The sequence below is a fragment of the Epinephelus moara genome, chromosome 12 (assembly GCF_006386435.1).
Source record: "Epinephelus moara isolate mb chromosome 12, YSFRI_EMoa_1.0, whole genome shotgun sequence".
In the NCBI taxonomy this organism is placed as follows: Eukaryota; Metazoa; Chordata; class Actinopteri; order Perciformes; family Serranidae; genus Epinephelus; species Epinephelus moara.
Window position 1 is genome coordinate 7146263 of NC_065517.1, and position 22264 is coordinate 7168526.

The window sequence follows — 22264 nt, forward strand, 5'->3', positions numbered from 1 at the left end:
TTGAGTTGGTCTACAACTTCATTTCTCTTTTATCCCCCTAACTAGGAGTCAGGACCCCACATGGGGTCACAAGGACAAATCTCAAGGGTCACAAGATGGGTAAAGGGATACTGAAAAAAAGTATATATTGGTTTATTTCAAGGGGTCACAAGCCAAATAGATTGGAAGCCACTAGTCTTAATTTACTGGCTGAATAACTCTCTGAGAATGAAAGCGGTCCTTTTTGGGTTGAGCGATATGATAATGTATAATATTCCAGTGTGGTTCTATTATCTTTAAATAGTGTATCTGTTAATTTGGCAAAATGTGCTCATCACATGGTCCTTTTTTACTTTTTTCTCTTGGATCTTTCAATCATATCACTCGGGCTTCCTTAGCACATGAAGTTTGCTCTGTTTTAATGGAGAAGGATTTGTCACCGCCAGGGCTGGGAATTGCCAGAGAACCCACGATACGATATTGTCCTGATACTTGGGTCACAATACGATATTATTGCCATATGTTTATTTGTCCAGTGCCTCCATCTTTGTTTTGATGAGCTTTCTGCCAAATGGTACTGACTGAGACATCTGCTGACCTCACTAGGAAAAAAAAACCATCAGCACCATCTAATGGACCAAAATGCTGTTAATTTTATTAATATTGTACCAAAAGATGTATTAAAATGTGTATTTAGAATAAAAGATCGATACTTGACGTCCTTGTATCAATACAGTATCACCACTCAAAGTATTGCGATACTATGCTCTATCTATTTTTTCCACCCCCAGTCACCGTCGTAGTTAAATTGCTATTATGGTCTCATCCAGAGCTCTTTTGTAACTTCTCGTCCATGTTGGCTATGACTGCCTTGTTACCTGATTGAAACCTCCAGATACCACAAGTTTGTGTCAGATTCTAATTCCAGAAAATGGATTATATCATGGAATGCAATATCACAAGACAAAGTGACATTAGAGTAGGGATTCACCTATTGTGAAATTTTAGCCTGCATAACATTGATGTGACACAACAGAAAAATATTGGCCACTGGTATCAGTGAATGTCATCTTATTTGCTGATAGGCCGATGGCAATCAACAAGTGAATGTTGGCTGATACCGACGTGAGGCTGATAAATCAGTGCATCCCTGCATAAAGACTATAGTTATACACAATTTAATGTTTAATGCCCACTCCTAATATGCTCTCTTACATCAACTGCAACAATTGCAGGCATGGAACATTTAGCTGTGTGGGCGAAGTCTTAGTCACTCCACACCATATTAGATTGTTGACAGAGATTTTTTTTTTTTTTAAGATATTTTTTTGGGCATTTGCCTTTAATGGACAGGACAGGTAAGTTTGAAAGGGTGAGAGAGAGAGAGGGGGGATGACATGCAGCAAAGGGCCACAGACTGGACTCGAACCCGGGCCGCTGCAGCAACAGCATTGTATATGGAGCGCCTGCTCTACCCACTAAGCCACCGACGCCCCAACAGAGATTTTTTTGTCTTGTATTGTCTCACCAGTTTTACAGCAGTAATGTTTTTTTTTTTTTTTTTACCCATTAGGTGCGTGACCCTGAGGAAACTCCTAATGTCTTCTCGACCTGTGGCTGTCAGTGACCTCCAGCTGGCCTTACAGTGGCAGTACGATTTGTTGCGGAGTAGCCGTGTAAATAAGTCCTCTGCCGATGGTACTACAGACAGAACAAAACGGAAGGATGTTCAAGACCTCACCAAATGCGAAAGTAGCAAGGAAGCAGTCCATCTTCTAAGAACACCTCCTTCGACCACGGCATCTGGGATGGTGTCAGCTGAGGGCAAACCCTCCTCCCTCAGCTCATTCGACTCAGGCTTCGATGGAGCTGGGAGCAGCCAGCTGGAGGCCTGTGGGGGGAGAGAAGGAGTGGAAGGTCTGTCCAGATTGGCTGGGACCAGGGACTTTGTGAGACCTGCTATGAGTCAGCCTCAAATCCATACAGAGAATCTCTCTAGTGTTTCAGACTCTGAAGATCACAGAGAGGAGTTTGACCTTGGCTCTGTGGGAAACTCCTCTAGGGCCAGCATCCAGATCATCCCTAAAGTAACCGTGGATTCCCTCAACTTGGAGATCAAGGTCAAGCGCTCAGCTGCACTACCCAGTAATCCTTGGCTTAGCTTGCCGGTAGACGATCTGGAAAACTCTTACACAGTTACCATCACGCAAAACCCAACACAACAGAGGGACCTGCAGTTCCATGATCCCTCTGACCCCTACACTAATGCCAACCAGGCCAGCAGGTCTCGAGATCAGCCCACACAGACGGAGGTGTTGACCAGCACACAGCCCAGAGAGCCACAGAACAGGGACTGGACACTGCAGTCACAAAGCAGTTTAGAGGATCCTGAACTAAGTCCCATTCGCAACATCCTCTCCAGCACTATCACAGAAACAGGAGGAGACAAGTCCATGTGCACCACACAGGGGATTCCTACTCTTCTCTGGGATTCTTATGACCTCCATGACCAGAATCGGGATGCTGTTGATGGGTAATGCATCTGTTTCAGAATTCAGTTTGGCCTAAAGAAGTTCAAGCATGTTTGCACTAACATGTTATTTGATCAAATTAATTTGAATGCAACCCACGTGCTTTGACCAGCTTGCAGAAGGGTAGGGTTTATTAGCAATGCTGCCTCTGCTCCACTTGAATGACCAGCTGACTGTCACTGTTAGGGTAGTTCACTTTTGCAATGTTTGCAAAGAGTCTTACCTTTATTTGCAAATTTTAATGTATGTAATATTCATTCATTGTACAAAGTAAGAAAAAGCATGCTGGCTGATTTGTATTGGTTAATTTTAAAGCCAATCTCAGCTGATAGGATGATGTGCCGATATTCAATTTTCAATTTCAATTTTATTTATAAAGCCCAATATCACAAATCACAATTTGCCTCACAGGGCTTTACAGCATACAACATCCCTCTGTCCTTATGACCCTCGCAGCGGATAAGGAAAAACTCCCCCAAAAAAAAAACCCTTTTAACGGGGAAAAAAAACGGTAGAAACCTCAGGAAGAGCAACTGAGGAGGGATCCCTCTTCCAGGACGGACAGACGTGCAATAGATGTCGTACAGAACAGATTTATATTATCGTGCATCCTTACTAGAAATGGGTCCTGTTTACAAGCCGTGTCTAAGGTTCGTGTAAGGTACTAGTGAGTAGTGAGTAGTGAACATTTCTATCGCATACAAACCTTATGTGATGGTAATGATTGTCCCAGGTATTAGTCAAACCCTCAAATATTACCAGGGAACCTGAGTTATGTCTTGTGAAAACTTTGCATTTTTTTTTTTTTCTTTGATGTGACCATGGTATAAGTGAGACAACGCTCTTTGAGGAGTCCATTATCTGGAATGTTGGGGTACTGTGATGGACCCCATGTTCATTAATTCCAGAAAATGGACACATCAAAGGACATTATCCCTTATATATTTGAAGTTTGGCTGGTGTTGTTTGAGGGTAAACTTGTCCAAATCCAGTGAAGTGGATGAAGTTAGTCCTGATAGTATCCGGACCTAGCTCCCACATTGTGGGTGACATGGCAGTCCCCACAAAATAACATGGCTGGCTAATAATAAACTCCCCATGACCTTACTAGTTACTATTACTGTAGTTAGTAAGCTAGTTAGGCAAGCATGCTAAAGTTAGCAGCTAATATTAAAGCAGATTGATACAGTTAAATCCATTTCGTACAGTGCTGGTCTTGGGATTTTGGCTTTGGAAAAGCTGTAAAATGACTCGGATTACAGTTTCTATTAGGACAACATGCAAATCCCTTTCAACATTTGTCTAAATCCGAAGCTCATGTGTCTAAATCCAAGGCTTGAAAGATCTGCTGTTTGCCAATATTTTTTTTTGCATGTCTTAGCAGGAAAAGTACAGGTGTAACTGATAAGAAAAACAAACTTTTAGGTAAGCTAGTTCCGGGGTCCTGGGATTATGCGGGTTGTCTCCTAAAATGATTTACTGGGACACTTGAGGGAATAGAGCCATTGTTAATGAAATTTGTTTCACCTGTGCACTTCCTGTTATGACAAGTCAAAATGTCTGTTGTGAAAAGTTATTTTCTATTTGCTAAGGTACGATGGACAGTTACTGTTTAACCGAGAAGTTTAGCAAATTGTCAGCACAAATAGAGGAGAACAATGTCTTCAGTGAGCAGAGCCTGTAATGTCAGTTACACAACAACATCTTAAGTATGACATTAGCAACCATAAGCTTATATTCATACCAGAACAAGTGCTGTAAGGCTACAGCAGCAACCTCCCTGAGTGAATTGTGCAAGAGTGTGTTTTATTATCCGGCGACAGCCGTGGCTGGAGGCATTACGTTTTCAGGTTTATATACCATAAACTTTATATAAAGATGGACGACATGACAGCTCCCCAAAAAAGAAGCGAAAACATCTCGATCATCCCCCGGTTGCTGGCTGCAGTACAGGTCATAAACCCTACCCCCCTACATGTTAGCAGATGGGACATGGGCCAAACTAAAAGAAAGTACACCTCAAATAAATTTTTCCCAAAGATGTTTTTTGTCATTTTAGGTAGTTGTTATCATGCTGCTGTATGTTCAAATATTTGATTTGCTGATGAGCTTGGTTTTAATTAGTTATTTGATACTTTGGAGATTTGATGTCATTATTGACAGTCAGTGCCAATCAGCGTGCTTACGATCAATGGTGCTGCTTGCAATTGGGTTGGACGGGTGTTTGTGTGGGAACTTGCCACCTGGGAGTTTGTTACTGTGCAGACTTTGGCTCTAAATTATGTCACCAGCGCAAGATGGCAGCAAGCATATCTGGGATTTTTTGGCTTCAGTGCAAGTGGTGAAAGTTGTCCATCTTTGTATACAGTCTATGGTATGTATATCCCATTCTCATGAAGGCGATATCTAAAGATCAGATTGAGGGAATTTCTTCAAGTTTGGCACAAATATCCAGTTGGACTCAATGTTGAACTGATTAGATTTTGGTGGTCAAAAGTCATGGTCACTGTGTTCTTGTGTCTGTATCAGTCTCGTAAACGCAATATCTCAATAAGGCCTTCATGGGGTTTCCTCAAATATGGTCCAAAGTCCACTTGGACTCAAGAATGAACTAATAATTTCACACATTGTCTATTTGGATCAAGTGAAGTGATGACATTTCATATAAACGGTCCGCTTCACTGTGACATTATAATGTTCTGCAAAAATACATTTCTGGTCATTATTTAATGCCATAACTCAGGAACAGAAGGGGAGACATTTGGTCAGATACTGACTTAGTGACACTAATCTTGGGTGTTCATTTTGAAACTTTGCTGACTGTAAAGATCTTCTGTGCTGCTGGGTTGAAGATATTTGTGAAGGATCCATGTTTAGAACATACAGCTTCTTTGCAACAGCATCCATATTTGAAGAACTGTCAACTTTTCTGGCTGCATATGAGTCTGGACAGACATGGATGTAAACTGTAGCTGCAACTTCACTTGCTCATGGAGGCATACAACCACAAGGTGGTAATTCTAGCTGCTTTTGAGAGATTCTTATAAGGTGTAAACATTCAGGGGCCTCCATTGTTTCGGTCATTTTTGAAATGTTGTGTGGTTAGCTGCCAAAAATGGCAGTGCAGAGTCACAAGCACAGTGGAAATGTACTAAAACTCTGCAGGTGATGTTGTCATGCATCAATCATTTGTACTTTACAGGAACAATTACTTTGGAAAACACAACAAAGTGTTGAAAGCATCTAAAAGCTGCACAATGGGCAGTTATTTCTCAGAGGAACTGACTGTAGTCAGCAGCAATTTGACAGAATTGGGAGACATTTGTTGAATGTGGATGTCACAACTACTTGTAGAATTTGGTTAATGTATGTGCTAGAAGATTGGATTGGCTAAAGAAATTACCATATTGCACTTTTTTTTTACCCCAGTGTGATAGATCTTTCCCTTAATGACTGGGATGTGAAGGAGCAGGAGGATTTGCGGGAGGTGGAAAAGATCCTGGACAGGACTGATGAAATACTAGAGGTAAGAGATGCACCATTTGAGTAAAGGGGTGGATGGTTGCTCCCATTAAGGGCTACAACTAGTGAGGATTTTCACTGTTGTGAAATGTCAAATATAAAATCAGATGCCTGTTGATGTATTAACTTCTTACTTGATGTGATCAGCAGTCTAATAAACGTCTTGCTCTACAGAGAGAAGAAAATGTTCTGGCTCAGGAGGCTGTGCTGGAGGCCCTGCTGAGGTCTGAGAAGAGGCGGAATCAGTGGCCGCTGTGGGACAGTGAGGACCAGCTTGGTGCGGTATGTTAAGCAGACTTGAGATCAAATCAGTGACGTAAACTATGATGTTTGAAGGCCACTCATCAGTGACACTGGGTTACAAATTATAAATTGATTTCTGTAATTGGGTTCAGCATTTCCTTTACCAAATCTCCAGGATGCTTTGTTCTTGTATGATTTTTGTGCTACATTTTTTCAATTTAGTACTTAACTTTGGTATGGCTCTTGTTTAAAATGTAATAGTTTTAGTCACATTTTATTAATTAGATTGTTAATTTAAGGCTAGGTTTTACTTTCTGTCAAGGTCAACTCGCATGATTTGGCAGTTTGTCTCAGTTTTTTTGCCACTTCTTTCAGTGGGATTGCACATAAAGTTTGACCATAAATGTTTTCATCTCATTTTTGTTGTGGAGAAAGAAAGCTTCTGGACAGTTTTTTTGTCAGGTTTCCCTGAAAATAATAGTTAGTTACTTGTACTCCTCTCCCTTTTTGTGTGTGTGTGTGTGTGTGTGTGTGTGTGTGTGTGTGTGTGTGTGTGTGTGTGTGTGTGTGTGTGTGTGTGTGTGTGTGTGTGTGTGATATGTTAGATAAGAACTCAAAAAAAAATAAATACATAAAATAAAACCACACATTGAAGCTTCTAAACCAAAATCTTCACAACTGAAGCTTCTAAACCAAAATCTTCACAACTGGATATGTTCCAGCGGAAATATGATCAGACTACTGTTGGAAAACTGTTTGTATTAGTACATGATTTGTATATGTGCAGTACCTGGACATACCTGTTTTCAACACTGTGCACTTACATTTACCTTGTGTAAGTGCTTGTTTAAGACTGGTCAAATGTTAGTCATTATTGTTGACTAAGGTGAAGGTGATGTCTACTCTGCCAGACTCAGATTGCTCTTGGTTTCTATCCAGTTTTATTTGTGTACCTGTGCAACTTGTGTTTTGTCTGCCACTGTAACTACAGAACTATGCACAGTGTAAACCTATAGTGTTTGTTCATTCTGCTTTTCCTGCTCATTTTCATAGATGTCATCCAGCGAGCTGGCTGAAGCTGGTGTTCTTGGCTTTGAGGATTACCTCAACCCTGCAGAATCCGACAGCCTCAGTGAACCCGGATCAACTGGATCAGCAAGTGAAATTAAGGCCTCTGAAGATGATGGGCACTGCTCTGAAGATGCTACAGGAGCAGATACACTGGCATTTTACAGCAGACCGGACCTGCTGCAGGAGCTGAAGAAAGTCCACGTCCTGGATGAGCTGATCATGGAGGAGAACCTGAAGATCCATGAGTTCCGAAGCCGCAAAGAAAACCTCAAAGAGGAACTCTCTGTTAGCAATCCTGCGGATACAAACGGACTGTCAAGTGTGAACAAAGACAGGGAGGCTTTTCGGTTACAACTGGAAAAGGAGAAAAAGGAGGTGGAGAAGCTTGAGAAGAGTTTGGACAAAGAGAGTAAAGTGAAGAAGCCCAAGGACAGAGCTAGCAAGGTTATAAAATGTTCTATAATGGAATGGGCTACAAGTGAGAATAAGGAAGACCAAGCACTCTGTGATGAACTTTTATCAGGTAGCTATAACCGATCACAGAGAACACATTCACCATCTTTGGTCCAGAATGATTCTCAGGCTCAAGATACGTATAAAACTGAAAATGTTCAAGCAGTATTGGGTCCTGATGTTGCCAAAGAGACTACAACACAAGACTTGGTTCAACTTCCACATTCCAAATGTCTGGATCATTGCTCTGCAGCTGAGCCATCAGTATACGTTGGAGCTACCTTAGATAGTATATCTGTTTTGAAGGAACCTCCTGAAGAGTCGGTAATCCAACCTCAAGGATGTATCAATGGGAAAATATTAGATAAATCTGGTGAAAATGCTTCTTTAACCTCTGAAATGAGACCAGATGATGGAGTGTTTGACCCAGGTGGAGAATCACACCTTCCTGCTGTGCCTAAGCCAAGACGGGCTTTGCTCCTTGTGAACACCCAGCTCATTGAACACGAACCTCCTCATTCCACCGAGCTGCAGAATCCAGCTGACTCCTCAGTCGCTCTAGATCAAGGCTTTGTGCAATTTGATCTGCAAGATAAACCGATTGATGCGCTGCCAGAGAATGTGACTCCAGCAATCAGCCACAACTTGGTTCCCATTCCAAATGTAAAGGAACACAGCTACAACAACGACAACCATGCACTCACAGAGGAATGCAAAGTGTCATTAGACCAGTTGTCTGAAATAACCACTAAAGATGAAGAGGATACATCAGCAGTACCTGAATGTTTGCTGCAGGTAGACTCACACCCAACAGAGGAGGTCAACTCTTTAACTGAAATAAGCAGCAAAGATGAAAATCAAGTTGCTCAAGATAAAGTCTTTGTGCAGTTTGATCTGCAAGAGAAACAACTTGATGAGCCGCCAGAGAATGTGACTCCAGCCATCAGTCACGACTTGGTTCTCAATCCAAATGTGAAGGAGCACAGCAGCAACAACAATAACAACTATGCGCTTGCAGAGGAATGCAAAGTGTCATTAGACCAGTTGTGTGAAATAACCAATAAAGATGAAGACGATCAAGTCGCTCAAGATCAAGGTTTCATGCAATTTGATCTGCAAGATAAATCACTTGATGCGCTGCCAGAGAATGTGACGCCAGCCATCAGTCACAACTTGATTCTCAATCCAAATGTGAAGGAGCACAGCAACAACAACAATAACAACTATGCGTTCACAGAGAAATGCAAAGTGTCATTAGACCAGTTGTCTGAAATAAGTACTGAAGATGAAGAGGATACATCAGCAGTACCTGAATGTTTGCTGCAGACAGATTCACAATCATCAGAGGAAGATCAGACTTCATCTCCTGCAGATGCGCTCCCACATCAGCCGTCAGCACCCCAGCTGCATCCTGACCAGCCTGTGGAGTTTGATCCCAGTGGAAGAGATGAGCAGAGTGAAGACTTTGCTGATGGTGTTCAGAGCTCTGAGGCCATGAGGGTATCAGGCTCTGGGTCACCTGGGATTCAGACCCATCTTAACATCAGCACGAGAAAGGTACACTTCCTACTGTAATATGTCTGGTGGCCTCTTTTAAGTTGTGTTGTGTTTCTCAATTGAGAGCCTTCATATAGACCTTTCAATGTGTCTCACGTGTAAAATTAAATTTAACCACAGTCAATGGGTAGATGCCATTTTTGGCTACATCATGGAACCTGCTATGGCCAGAGATATACTTGCTTTTTACCCATGTGTTCACATAGACACCGGTCTCCATTGTGAATGCTAATGCACTATGGATGTCACTGGAGGATTCCACGAGAGGGCACACCAGGGAACTTGCGCTGAATAGAACAGATTTACATCTTGTAAACAACAATTATGGCAATATTTGAGGAGGTTACTACAGCTATCTATCTACTACTACACAATCACATATTAACATACTATTCATATTATGCTTGATGTAAAAACTGAGTATGTAGAGTGTTCACACTGCACGGTTTGTGGATTTTGTGTGCTTAAGAAATGCCCAGTTATATACTACAGTAGCAAGAATTTCTGGGTATGAGATGTGAGAGCTGCTGGCTGGGTCGGACTGGTGTTGTGTCCAAGACCATTTCCTCGTCTGTGTTTTTCCTTGCCTAAATCTGAACAGAACCCTCATCATCAAGTGAGGTGCTTTACATTAACTGGAGGGAAACAATATTTACATGTCTGTTGGTAATGGCATACATAATTGTTCATTTAGTAAGCAGTAGGCCTATGCAGTACATACAGATTGAGTATGTAGTGGGCAGTATGTCACAATGTGATTTGGAACACAACCTGTATTTAATTGTAAGATCATGGCAGAAAAAGCAACAGTAGCACCATCTTAGTTGGTTCGTAGGGGTGGGGGAAACAATTAGCATAGTCCAGGTATTTTTGTGGGGCAATATTGTATCGTCACAAAATGCCAAGTATCGTAGTCTTTAGGTAGCCCACTAGAATAATATAATCAATTGCCTTTTCAGTCTACAAGATACATTTTGCTGCTGCAAAAACATGGCTCAAGTGAGGTTATCTTATTGGATGAAGCAGAAGTTGAAGAAGTTTTCCTTTGGGGGCAGTTGAAAAAAGGTAATAAATCGCAATAATATTGAATTGTGACTTAAGTTTCGTGATAATATCATATTGCAGATCGTCTGGTGATTCCCACCACTCATGGTTTGTAAGGCCCCTAAATCAAGCGCGTCATGACGATGCCGAGTAGGTTTCTCACATTTACCCTACCTTTCATGTGCGTATAGCATCTTGTGGACACATAGCATTGAGCAACACTCCAAACGGGCATAGGATACACAGGCAGCTGTCATGCATACTCGAAAGTGTAGTTAAAAGTTAGTATATCTCCGGCTTTAGTAACACAGGTTTTTTTATGTAGCGTATAAGATACATGCATGGCGCAATGATCTAGTTCAATATAGCAGTTAAATATACTTATTTACGTTCTTATGGACAGTCAGATGAGAAAATGAAAATTAGATGCTTATCTAGGGTTAACCTAGTTGGATGCACGTTAATTAGACGTATGTCACCTTAAACAGAACTAGGCTAGCTGTTTACTGCTCTCAGTCTTTATGCTAAGCTAGGCTAACCACATCCTGAATCCCGCTCTGCACTTAACACTCAGACATTAGATTGATATCAATCTTCTCTTCTCACTGTCTGAACAAAAGCAAATGCGTGTTTCCCGCAATGTTGGAACTAAGTGAAATGTGACTAAAAATAATTTTAGTATCATTTAACATTTTAGGAGAGTTAATCAAACCTGGTGAGCATCCCTAGCATTATTTTTATTGATTTGATTGAAATGAATTTATTTTTCTTAATGTGATTGCAGATGACGGATTATAACACCCCCATAGTGCTGGATACGGGTTCTGGTTTGATGAAAGCAGGATTTGCAGATCAAGACCTCCCAAGTGTTATATTTCCAACAATTATTGGGATGCCAAAATATGAGGTAAGGGTATATCCTTAATTTATTACTCCTTGTTCTCTACAAAAAATGCATTCTAACAGTGAAGTCGCGTTGCCTTTGTCCAGCCTTCATGATCAGAAGTTTTGTCTCTACAGGAAATAATGAATGGTAGCGTGGACAGGGAAACCTACATTGGACACGAGGCTCAACACATGAGAGGAGTCCTGGCTCTGAAACATCCCATAAAGAACGGAATCATTCGTAACTGGGATGAAATGGAAAAGGCAAGTAGGACTATGTATACTATATATGAGATGTGATGTCAGTGGGTGTTGCTGCTAGAACTACTGAGTGTTTCTATGAAAAAGCATGCTGGGATTTTTGTGCCTCTGCCCTGGTGATAGACGTGGCCGGAGGCATTATGTTTTCAGGTTGTCCGTCCATCTGCAACATCTCAAAAATGTCTTGAGGGAACTTCTTCACATTTCGCACACATGTCCACTTGGACTTCACAATGAAGTGATTAGTTTTTGGTGGTCACAGGTCAAGGTTACTTTGACCTTGTGTGTGTCATTCTTGTAAACGCAATATTTTAAGAATGCAGTGAATTTTTATTTTATTTTTTCCAAATTTGGCACAAACGTCCACCTGGAATCAAGGATGAACTGACTAGAACTTGGTGGTCAAGGTCATGGTGACCTTTTGTTCGTTTAATTTTGTGAGCGCAATATCTCAAAGAGGTCTTAAGCGAATATCCTCAAATTTGGCACAAATGTCCACTTTGACTCAAGAATGAAATGATGAATGAACTCCCAATCCCTAATAAACCAGTCCCTTACTTAGGGTGTGGGAGCAGTTTTTCGGGGATCAAGTTCACAATGGGCCAACTCACTCTAAGGTCTTGGGCGACCCAGTACTGGACAGTCAGAATAAAGAAACACCTAATTTTATAGATATATATATTCTTAAACACACACACTAATATTATGCCATGGTGGCAACAACACAAAATTAAAATTTCATATGAGTAACTACAAGACACAAACTGACCCATTTTGGAGGCCCCCTGATGGTACCCAATAACGCTTCGCTGCTGGCGAATGGGGTGTCACACTCCCTGGCTTTCTCTTTTCTTTTTCCTTTTCCTTTAGTCCACCACACCAGACTGTTTTAATGTACAACTCACTTACACACACACACACACACACACACACACACACACACACACACACACACATAACCATCATACACAAAAATCAAATGAACACCCTTAGCCCTTGTTGAAATTTTGATAACTGACTTGCATTCACTGTTCTTGTCTCATGTTGTTTGTTTTGTCAATGTTATGTCTTTTGTCTTTTTATTTAAAAAAAAAAGTGAACCGATTGTTTGGTGAATTTGGTGGTCAAAGGTCACTGTGACCTCACAAAACATGTTTTAGGCCATAATTCAAGAATGTCTGCGCTAATTATGACAAAATTTCGTACATATGTCTAATGGGATAAAATGATGTGCTGACATTTTGTATTAAAATTGTCATCTTCACTGTGACATCATAATGTTCTGCAAAAACAGAACACTTCTGGCCATTACTCAACATCATAACTCAGGAACAGAACGGGAGACATTTGGTCAGACACTGAATTGGTGACACTAATCTTGGGTGTCCACCTTGAAACTATGCTGATTGTATAGATCTTCTGTGCTGCCACATTAAAGATGTGTGTGTGAAGCATCCATGTTTTCACAGACATTAATGTAAACTGTAACCACAACTTGATGGGTTCGCTAAGGCATGCAACAGTGAGGGGATAGTTCTAGTTTTTCCAAGACATTGGTGAAGCTTTAAAACAGCCAGGACCACCCACTCTGTTTTCATATTTGTATTGTATGAGTGGATAAGTTCCAGTGGAGTTGCTATATGCATTTGATATCAGCGTATTGTGGTGATTAATGTCATTCTACTGGATTATTATTTAATAGGATAATGCTGCTTGTTATACGGTAATAGTACTAATCATTCCCATAAAGTATTAACTTATGTTGTGTCCTAATTCCATCCTTTCACTAATTCTAAGCAGGATTTCAGTATGTAGTGTGTTCACACAGGAAAAATGACAAAATTAAGTATAGACACCAACGCTCTTAATTGTGAATGGTGGGATAGTTCCAGAAAGGACAAAGCATTAAACTGTTAGACAGAGTTAACTTTACTTTAATTGGCAATTCAGTGTTGCAACTTGTCATATATCAGTGCATGCACAATATAATTTCCTCTTGGCGCAAAGAGGGTTAACAATATGTTTTATGATACATTATACTATACGATGATTATATAATGTGCCCTTGCATCGAGACATCAGACCTACAGGTTGGCCCAAGTGGTAGCAATGTATTGTTCCCAAACTATTCCAGCCCTCCTCACTGCACACTGTAAACCTCAATCCCTCCATGACACAAAATTTTAATGTTAGTCTACACAAACACCCAGGATTGTCAAAGTGACCTAAAAACTTTATGTTCACTTGACACAAAAACTTATCCCTTGTGCGCTTGACCTAATATTTTGAAATTAAGTCAACATTTTTGAGTTAATTTGATTAAGATTCATTCATTCATTCATCTTCTAACCGCTTCATCCTCTTGAGGGTCGCGGGGGGGCTGGAGCCTATCCCAGCTGACATCGGGCGAGAGGCAGGGTACACCCTGGACAGGTCGCCAGACTATCGCAGGGCTGACACATAGAGACAGACAAGCATCCACGCTCACATTCACACCTATGGACAATTTAGAGTTATCAATTAACCTAGTCCCCAATCTGCATGTCTTTGGACTGTGGGAGGAAGCCGGAGTGCCCGGAGAGAACCCACACTGACACGGGGAGAACATGCAAACTCCGCACAGAAGGGCTCCCACACCCAGGATCGAACCGTCAACCCTCTTGCTGTGAGGCGACAGTGCTAACCACCACACCACCGTGCCGCCCTTGATTAAGATTTATAAAGCCAATCACCGTGCCGCCCTTGATTAAGATTTATAAAGCCAATTTTGCCTAATTAGTTTAGGGCCAAAAAACAACACTATCATTGTGCTCTTAACATATTGTGGCGTGTTGGGGCTAAACGGGCGCAGTTCCCAGCATGCTGTGAGACAATGTGTTTCAAGCCATAAATCAAAGAAAACTGTTTAAATGTGTTCTAAATCACTCACGTTACCCCTCACACAGTGATTAATGTTTATGTATTTCACACTGGTTCTGATTGGTTACCGTTAATGTTGTGGTAAAAGACATTTTGCACCATGAGTTAAGTCGTATACACAGTTGGTGACCTCCCGCCTGTGTGGATATTAGAGTGTAACATAACGTTGTAAATAGTGGAATAAAGAGCTCCTCCTGGTTCAGAGTTCTTCTCTTTGCCTATTTTTGCAATCAAGAAAGCCAGGCTTGCCACAATATATTTTCATAGTTCAATTAAATAAAAAAATGTTGTTAAATTTGTACTTAATTTTATGTTCAGATGACACAGAATTAAATCCTCAAACAACAAAAAGTTAAATCGACATGGAATTCCTTACAGTCAAGGGTTACGTGACACATTTATTTTGTGTCTGGTGTACTCAAAACTTTTATGTTACTGTATTGTACTAAATTAAAAGTTTTGAGTGCAAGCTGTTTGCAGCACCATTTGACACTATTACATTGCTGTGACAGTCATCATTAGTCCAGTACTGACATAGGAGAGCTACAAACACCTTTAGTAGGTTACCATGGACAGGAGAGCTACCCTGTGTGTCAGCAGTAGCACTCCATACAGCTATACACTGGAAATTGTTGTAGCCTGCAAAGTATTATGATAACTTTCATTCTCTGTATTAGAGATTACTTGTTATAACAGCCATCCAGCATCTCCCACATTTACCTGCAGTCAGTCAGCTATCACATAGCAAATGTTTTGATGAGGTGTCTTGCATTCTGCACAATCCATTGCACTTCTTTTTGATGCTTTTACTGTTTTTCGGGTAGATGGAGATAAGGCTTCCACGTGTGATCCAAACATTACATTGCGTACTGCACACAAAGGGAGATACGCATATGTATATTTATAAAGGAAGCTGATTTGATAAAAAAGACTCAGTTAATCCCATTAATCACTTTAATCAAATGACGACAGACAAAAAACTTCAATAGAGGTTTCAAATGTTAAAAAACAGATTTTGATACAGCTCTACGTGTTACCTTGACTTCATTATAAAGTGACTGTTTTGGTTTTAGATCTGGCATCACACGTTCCAGCAGCTGCGTGTGGAACCAGACGATCACCCTGTTATGCTGACCGAGGCAGCCATGAACCCGTCTGAGAACCGCCAGCGCATGGTGGAGATCATGTTCGAGTGTTTCAATGTTCCCTTCACATACGTAGCCATGCAGGCAGTGCTGGCTCTTTATGCAGCAGGGAGATCCACTGGTAATTTGGCCAAATTATTTTTGTTATACATTTTATTTATGCATTGTGTTGGATTGGTGGACATCGGTGAATACATAATTAAGTCAAGTTGATCATATGTTATTTAATTATAAGGCTTAATAGCACTTTATAGCATCTTTGAATTGCATCTTGGCATGTTTAAACTTATTTTAAAGACTTATTTTCCTTCTTGGATCAAACAGAAAATGTGATGATACTTCTTATGCTTTTGTTGTTGTAGGTGTGGTGTTTGACTCTGGAGATGGAGTGAGCCACAGTGTGCCTGTGTTTGAGGGATACTGTCTACCTCATGCAGTGCAGCGCTTCCCTCTGGCTGGTTTGGATGTTACAATGCATCTTAAAAAGGTATTCTCTTGCTTTTTTGTTGTTACACAGTTTATGAGCAGTGATGTTGATAGATAACACTTCCAGTTGGCAATTTGGCTGAAGACATGGGGTCTGAAAAAATCTGGCGAGAAGAGGGATCATTCAGAGAATATTTAGCTGCTGTTACACAGCAGTAGTTTTAGGGTTAGAGGACATCTGGGCCTTAGACTGAACATTTTTGAGACTGTCTGGGATCATGCTTCGATCACTAAATGTTGCAATAATAATGACAATGACAACAATAACATCAACTATATGAAATAACAACAAATCTGTCAATTAACAATTCTGCTATGCCTGTGATTAAAGCTCCTGCAGGAACAAGGGGTGAGCATGCGCACCTCAGCAGAGATGGAGATAGTGAGGGAGATAAAGGAGAAGTGCTGCTGTGTGGCTCTCAACTATGAAGCTGAGCTGAGTCAGGGGGGGCCGTCCTGCAGAGAGATGTATTACACCATGCCAGACGGACAGATTGTCACTCTCACCACGGAGAGGTTCAGGTAACTGCCTGTCTGCACACCATGTCCTGCTTTAGATGGACACTCAGTTCACTGGATGGGGTTCCTAAAGGAAATCAATAGTGCCACTAGAAAATTTAAACTTTTATGTTTTACTTGTTTTAGTAATAATTGTCATCAGCTGTTAGGATGGGAAATGACAGGCTTGATGAAAAACATACTAACAAAAAGATCTATGATAAACACGAGTCCTCTGGGAACAGTACAGTTCACATTCATGTTTGAAGTGATCCATATCTGATATCAGTGTGACATCAGTGTGAATGGATCTCTGTCCTGAAACACTTGGGGAAAAAATGAACAGTGTAGCAGTACAAGTGTTCATCTACCGAATGATCGCAATGGTCTGAAGTTCCAATGACGACATTCTGCATAATAATTAGCCATGTGCTTCTTTTGTGGAGAGTGTGGAGAGAATCATCAGAAAAATGGCCTTCGGAGCAAGGAGCATTTGTTTTCGGGATATCGGGCTGTCGTACAAATGGCTTTCAACCACGAGCTCTGTTAGCAGCTAATGCTGGTAGTTCTATAGAGAGAGAGGTGTGGCCAGATGAGGAGTCAGGTGTGGTGCAGTGGTGGAGACGCAATGTGGAGGAACAGTTCCTCTAAAACTTAAGGATGTCCAGGGCTACATTCCAGTATTTCTGATGGTGCGTCATGACAAATCTGTCATGCCATGTAGGCAAGCTGTCCCTGTAAGACAGCGTTTGGCAGTCGGGCTCTATTGGCCAGCGGCTGAGGCAGGTACCGGTATGGCTACAGCAACCTTCTGTAGTTTCAACAGACCTCTCAGACACTGTATGGTGATCTGCTCCTTTGCAGTGAGGTTTGACGTGGAAAAACCAATGGTTGTTTGGGAAAAACACATGAATTACGATATGACCGTTCTCACAGAGGTCACATGACCAGTGATCAGGTATGTATCGGATTTATGACCACATATGATAGTGGCCCACATCTGATTGGAAAAAATCTGATTTCTGTGTCCACACTCCTCTGAAAAAAATTAGATTTGTGTCACGTGACAGCAAAAAAATCTGTTTTAGGACACATTTGCTTGTAATGTGAATGTGGCCTTAGGTAGTAAAGTAAACATTATACCTGCTTAACATCAACAAGTTAACTTTGTCATTCATTGCTGATGTTATGCACAGTGGTGCTGTGAGCTAAATGCTGAGACCAGCCTCACAGAGCAGTTAGCATGGCTGTGTGCATTTTTGGGCATTATGTTTTTGTCCGTCTGTCCATCCCATTCTCGTGAATGTGACATCTCAAGAAGAGCCTCAAGGTAATTTCTTTAAATTTGGCACAAACATCCACTTGGACTCCATGATGGACTGATTAGATTTGGACAGTTAAAGTCAACTTCACAGTGACATTGTAATGTTCCGCAAAAACACTTTTCTGGCCATTATTAACACCATAACTTAGGAGCAGAAGGGGAGACATTTGGTCAGACACGGAATTGGTGAAATTAATCTTGAAACTGTGTTTGTTGTATAGCTCTTCTGCGCTGCCAGGTTGAAGATGAGTCTGAAGCATCCATGTTTTAGAATTTTTAGCCTTTTAAAGGCACCATCCCTATGAAACATTGTCAACTGTCAATAGCTACATATGACTCTGGACAGATATGGATGTAAACTGCAACCTTAACTTGACTGGTACACGTGGGCCTACAACCACAAAGCAATAATTCTAGTTATTAATCTTGTGTGTTGCATTAACTCGCACTACATTTGGACTATGTTTAGATCGGCCTTTGACAACAGTCATATGGAATATTGAACCGTGGAATTTCTCGAACTGGAAGACAGCCGGTAAAAAATTCCTGACCTGGAAATTCTGGCCAGTAATCCACCAGCTGTCCTGTTGGCCAGAATGTTGATCATTCAGGCAATGAATCAGACGGAGTGGTCGCTCTCAAACTAATGTCATACCACAATGGATCTGGCTGAAAATGATTCTAAAATGAGTCAGGGGCCACCAGTTTGGGGCTGAATCTGTGAGGTGTCTATCTGGCTTCATTCTTGTTGAATGATGTCACATGCCATCTTTATATCCAGAGTAGCAGAGAGCCTTTTCCTTCAGGTGCTGCACACATGTCAGACTGTTGAGACAGATCAGCTGCCTCTGTTTTCAGACTCCTCAGACAGGAAAGCTATGTCCTATAACCGCCTACTCAAATAACTCTACTACTTCCTCGTTCATCCAGGGCCCCTGAGATTCTTTTTAAACCCGAGCTGATTGGACGGGACCATTATGGCATGCACGAGAGCATCTTCAAGTCAATCCTCAGCTCAGACATTGACCTGCGGCGCTGCTTCCTGGGAAATATCGTCCTGTCAGGTAACAGTTGGTTTCTGTTATGGTGTTACACAACAATGTGAGGGCTCAAAGATGCACTCCAGCTGTGCAACTAAATCAAAAACATAGCATCCTAGTTTTATGCTCTGATCTTGATTTGATTTGGCCCAGGTAATTTGATCTTTCCTCAGTGATTGTTATAAAAATCTCTTGCTGTAGGTGGGAACACTCTGCTGGCTGGCCTGCCTGAGCGGCTCCAGGCTGAAATCAAAGGACTGGTTCCAACCGACATGGCAGAGAGCGTCCGAGTCAGCAGCCCCAAGGACAGAGTGTTCTCAGTGTGGAGCGGAGGAGCAGTGCTGGCCAACCTGCCCTCGTTCAGCTCTGCTTGGATCAGTCAGGAAGAATACGAGGAGTACGGGCCGCTGATCGTCTTCAGGAAATGCTTCTGAGGCGGACCACTATGAGGAGTGCACGCTGGCTGGACTCCTGTGTAATATACCACTTAATCTGATTTCACCAAGTGCAATATACATACAGCTCTAACACAGTGCCATGGATACATCTGAGCCATTATAAGCCCTTTTAAATGTTTGTCTTTTTTTATGTATGAATGACTTGTGTGTGTGGAGTCAGTCTCACCCTCGTCGTCAGCGTGATCGTGACCTGTGAGCTCTCACTCGACACCAGTGGGATCCTTTTGACCTGCTGAGTGCTTAATGCGTCATCTAATGAGCTCCACCAACAGGACATGGATGAAATTGGTGTCATAAAATTCCTGTCGTTCGACGTTAGTGTCCCTCAAGGACTGTTTACTCTGTCTTAAGTTTCCCGTTTCGGGAATGTATTTCTGTGTCTCAAGAATTTAAGCGCACGTCTGTTAATGTCTGTGGTGAAGGGACGAGAATTGAAGCTGGCCTTTGATTAATGTCTGCCAACTTTGTTTCTGTAATAAGCAATTGAGGGACATGAAGTGAACTCAGTGTGCTGACTCAAATATATATTAATCTAATATCAAATTATGGCGTGTATGTATGCAGCAATTTAAATTAAAATGGGATTATACAACAGTTTAAAGTAAAATTCAATTATACAACAATTTAATGTAAATTTGGGTCTAACAAATTATTTTTATGTTTTAGACATGGTGAAAGTTGCTTTAATTTAAATTTGGATCAGTGCAGCTGTGCAGTCTTCACTATGACTTTATTTTTAGCAGGATTAAATTATCTGTATGATGGGTTATTAGGGCCACTTCTAGAAAAAAAAATAGTCCTTAAAATATTATAACATAATCCTCAAAGGTTTGTCTTTTTTCATGTACCATTTCAACTCTTTTCAAAATATGACTAACTTTTTCTTGAAATGTTCATTTTTGTCATAGCATATCTTTTTTCTCAATAATTAAGTTTTTACTTGTAATGTAACGACTTTTTCCCCTCATAATTACGTCCTTTTTTTCATAACATTCCATTTTTTTTCCTTGAAAAATTCAACTTTATTCTCAAAATGTTTTTTGAGTTTTTTCCCTAGCAGTGGCCCTGATAATCATCATCTCTCCCAAATCGAAGCAAAAGATAACTGTACATGAATGTTTCCTGTTGCTGCAGTAATGTGAACTGGAGAGAAGATATGGATTTGCAGGATGTTAAGTTTACATTGTAGCAAACCGTTAGCAGAATCATGTGTCATATTTTCCCACTTGATCCTCCACTTGAGTCAACTTTTGGTTAGTGAAGGTTTGTGTGTAGCCGTAACCCTAAGTGCAAGTCCATGGAGAAAGATGTAAAGTGCAGTATTGGTTGTGAAATGCCTTTCACTTGGTTTCAGTCTGTTGAATAAGCAGCTGATGTGAAATGCTACTGCTGCAGGTGCAGTGTTTGTCGTAAAAGTTTAAATTCTCTTGAATATTTTCTATTTGAGTGCAGTGTCTTTCTAAGAAGTTGTGTGGATTTTGAACACTTGCTCAGTAGTGTTGATGTGTGTGAAAGGTGTTCCAATGGTGCCAAAACTGCTGCATTTATATCAGTACCATGGATTCTGAAAACCCCTTTGCCAACCTTGTATATTTATACTTCATCTACTTTTTTTGAATGTTTTATCTTTTGCATGCAGTTATTTTGTCGTGCGTCATTTGGTTGCACCTTTTTTTGCATGTACTTCTTTGTCTGCATGTTTTTCTTTGGATTTTTGTGAAGTGCCTCTCCTAAAGGCATGGGGTTTGTCATGTGACCTAAAGTTCAGCTCTTAGTGGAAATCACCATGAAATGTGACGGGACTGTATTTCTGCCCTTACGTAAGACTCAGTCTGCCTCGTTTACTCGCTGTAGTTTGAACAGGCTCTTTTGTATCCTCCTCCTCTACATGTACTGTAACAGTCTGGACTGAGTCTAGCGATTTTTCAAACCATGCTATTTATGTCATGTCTGTTTTTATAATAAATGTTTAAATCATCCTTTTGTGTTGTCTGTTTTTGTTAATCAGACACAGACAGTTCTTCAGAGTGTGTTCCACTGTAGCAGCTGAACTAAATACATTCCTTACGCTGCCTAAGCAGGAAATAAATGGGAAATACTCCAGTTAGAGTGGAATCTCTATTTGGCCCATCATATGCATCTACTGTCAAACATTGTACATCACTTTAAGTAGGTTGTTGCTCTCCACATTTAACCCTTTGAAACCTGGAGTGACATCACTTTTCTTGTGCTGCTTTCACAAGCCTTTGGCAAATACTAACAAAAAAGGCAATGAGCAACTTGGCAAGAAATTTTCAACTAATTGCAAAAAAAATAATAGATTAAGACAACGATTTACAATTTACAATACAAAAGCTAGGGTATTACAATATAATTATCATTATTACATATATAAAAATACTTAAATATTAATATATTTAAAATACAGCTAAAAATATATATATATATATATATATATATAATTTTTTTTTTTTTTTTTTTTTTTTTTTTTACAGATTTTCTTGTTTTTAATTTTCTCTTTTTACTAATTTCACTAACACTGCGTTAAGTTAAAACTGTTCAATTCAAATACCTCCTCTTAATGTCATCTGGCTTAAAAATGCTTCTGTGCGACTAAAAGTTTTTTTTATGTCTAAATGATATACAGCAGAGGTGTGCACTCGAGTCACAAATTTGATCATTTCATGATTCAGCATCAGAAGTTTGCAAAGTCCTGATGACTGATGAAGTTAAAACAGAACTTTTTGGACGCAATGAGCAAAGGTACAGTATGTTTGGAGAGAAAGGGGTGCAGAGTTGCATGAAGAGAACACCTGTCCAACTGTTAAACACAGGGATGGATTGATCA

At 40.6% G+C, this 22264-nt stretch overlaps 1 protein-coding gene across 1 annotated transcript in view; it reads left to right on the forward strand.

The window, feature by feature from the left end:
• The window catches only part of LOC126398837 (uncharacterized), a 36505-nt gene extending 15112 nt beyond the window's left edge, over positions 1–21393 (forward strand). Inside the window, exons 13-23 of the mRNA XM_050058462.1 lie at positions 1553–2512; positions 5940–6036; positions 6207–6314; positions 7329–9356; positions 11185–11307; positions 11421–11549; positions 15539–15731; positions 15973–16097; positions 16428–16618; positions 18849–18982; positions 19160–21393. Of these exons, the coding sequence (XP_049914419.1) occupies positions 1553–2512; positions 5940–6036; positions 6207–6314; positions 7329–9356; positions 11185–11307; positions 11421–11549; positions 15539–15731; positions 15973–16097; positions 16428–16618; positions 18849–18982; positions 19160–19392 (4321 nt within the window). The 3' untranslated portion in view covers positions 19393–21393. The remainder of the gene's footprint in view (positions 1–1552; positions 2513–5939; positions 6037–6206; positions 6315–7328; positions 9357–11184; positions 11308–11420; positions 11550–15538; positions 15732–15972; positions 16098–16427; positions 16619–18848; positions 18983–19159) is intronic.
• Positions 21394–22264: the final 871 nt, after the last annotated feature.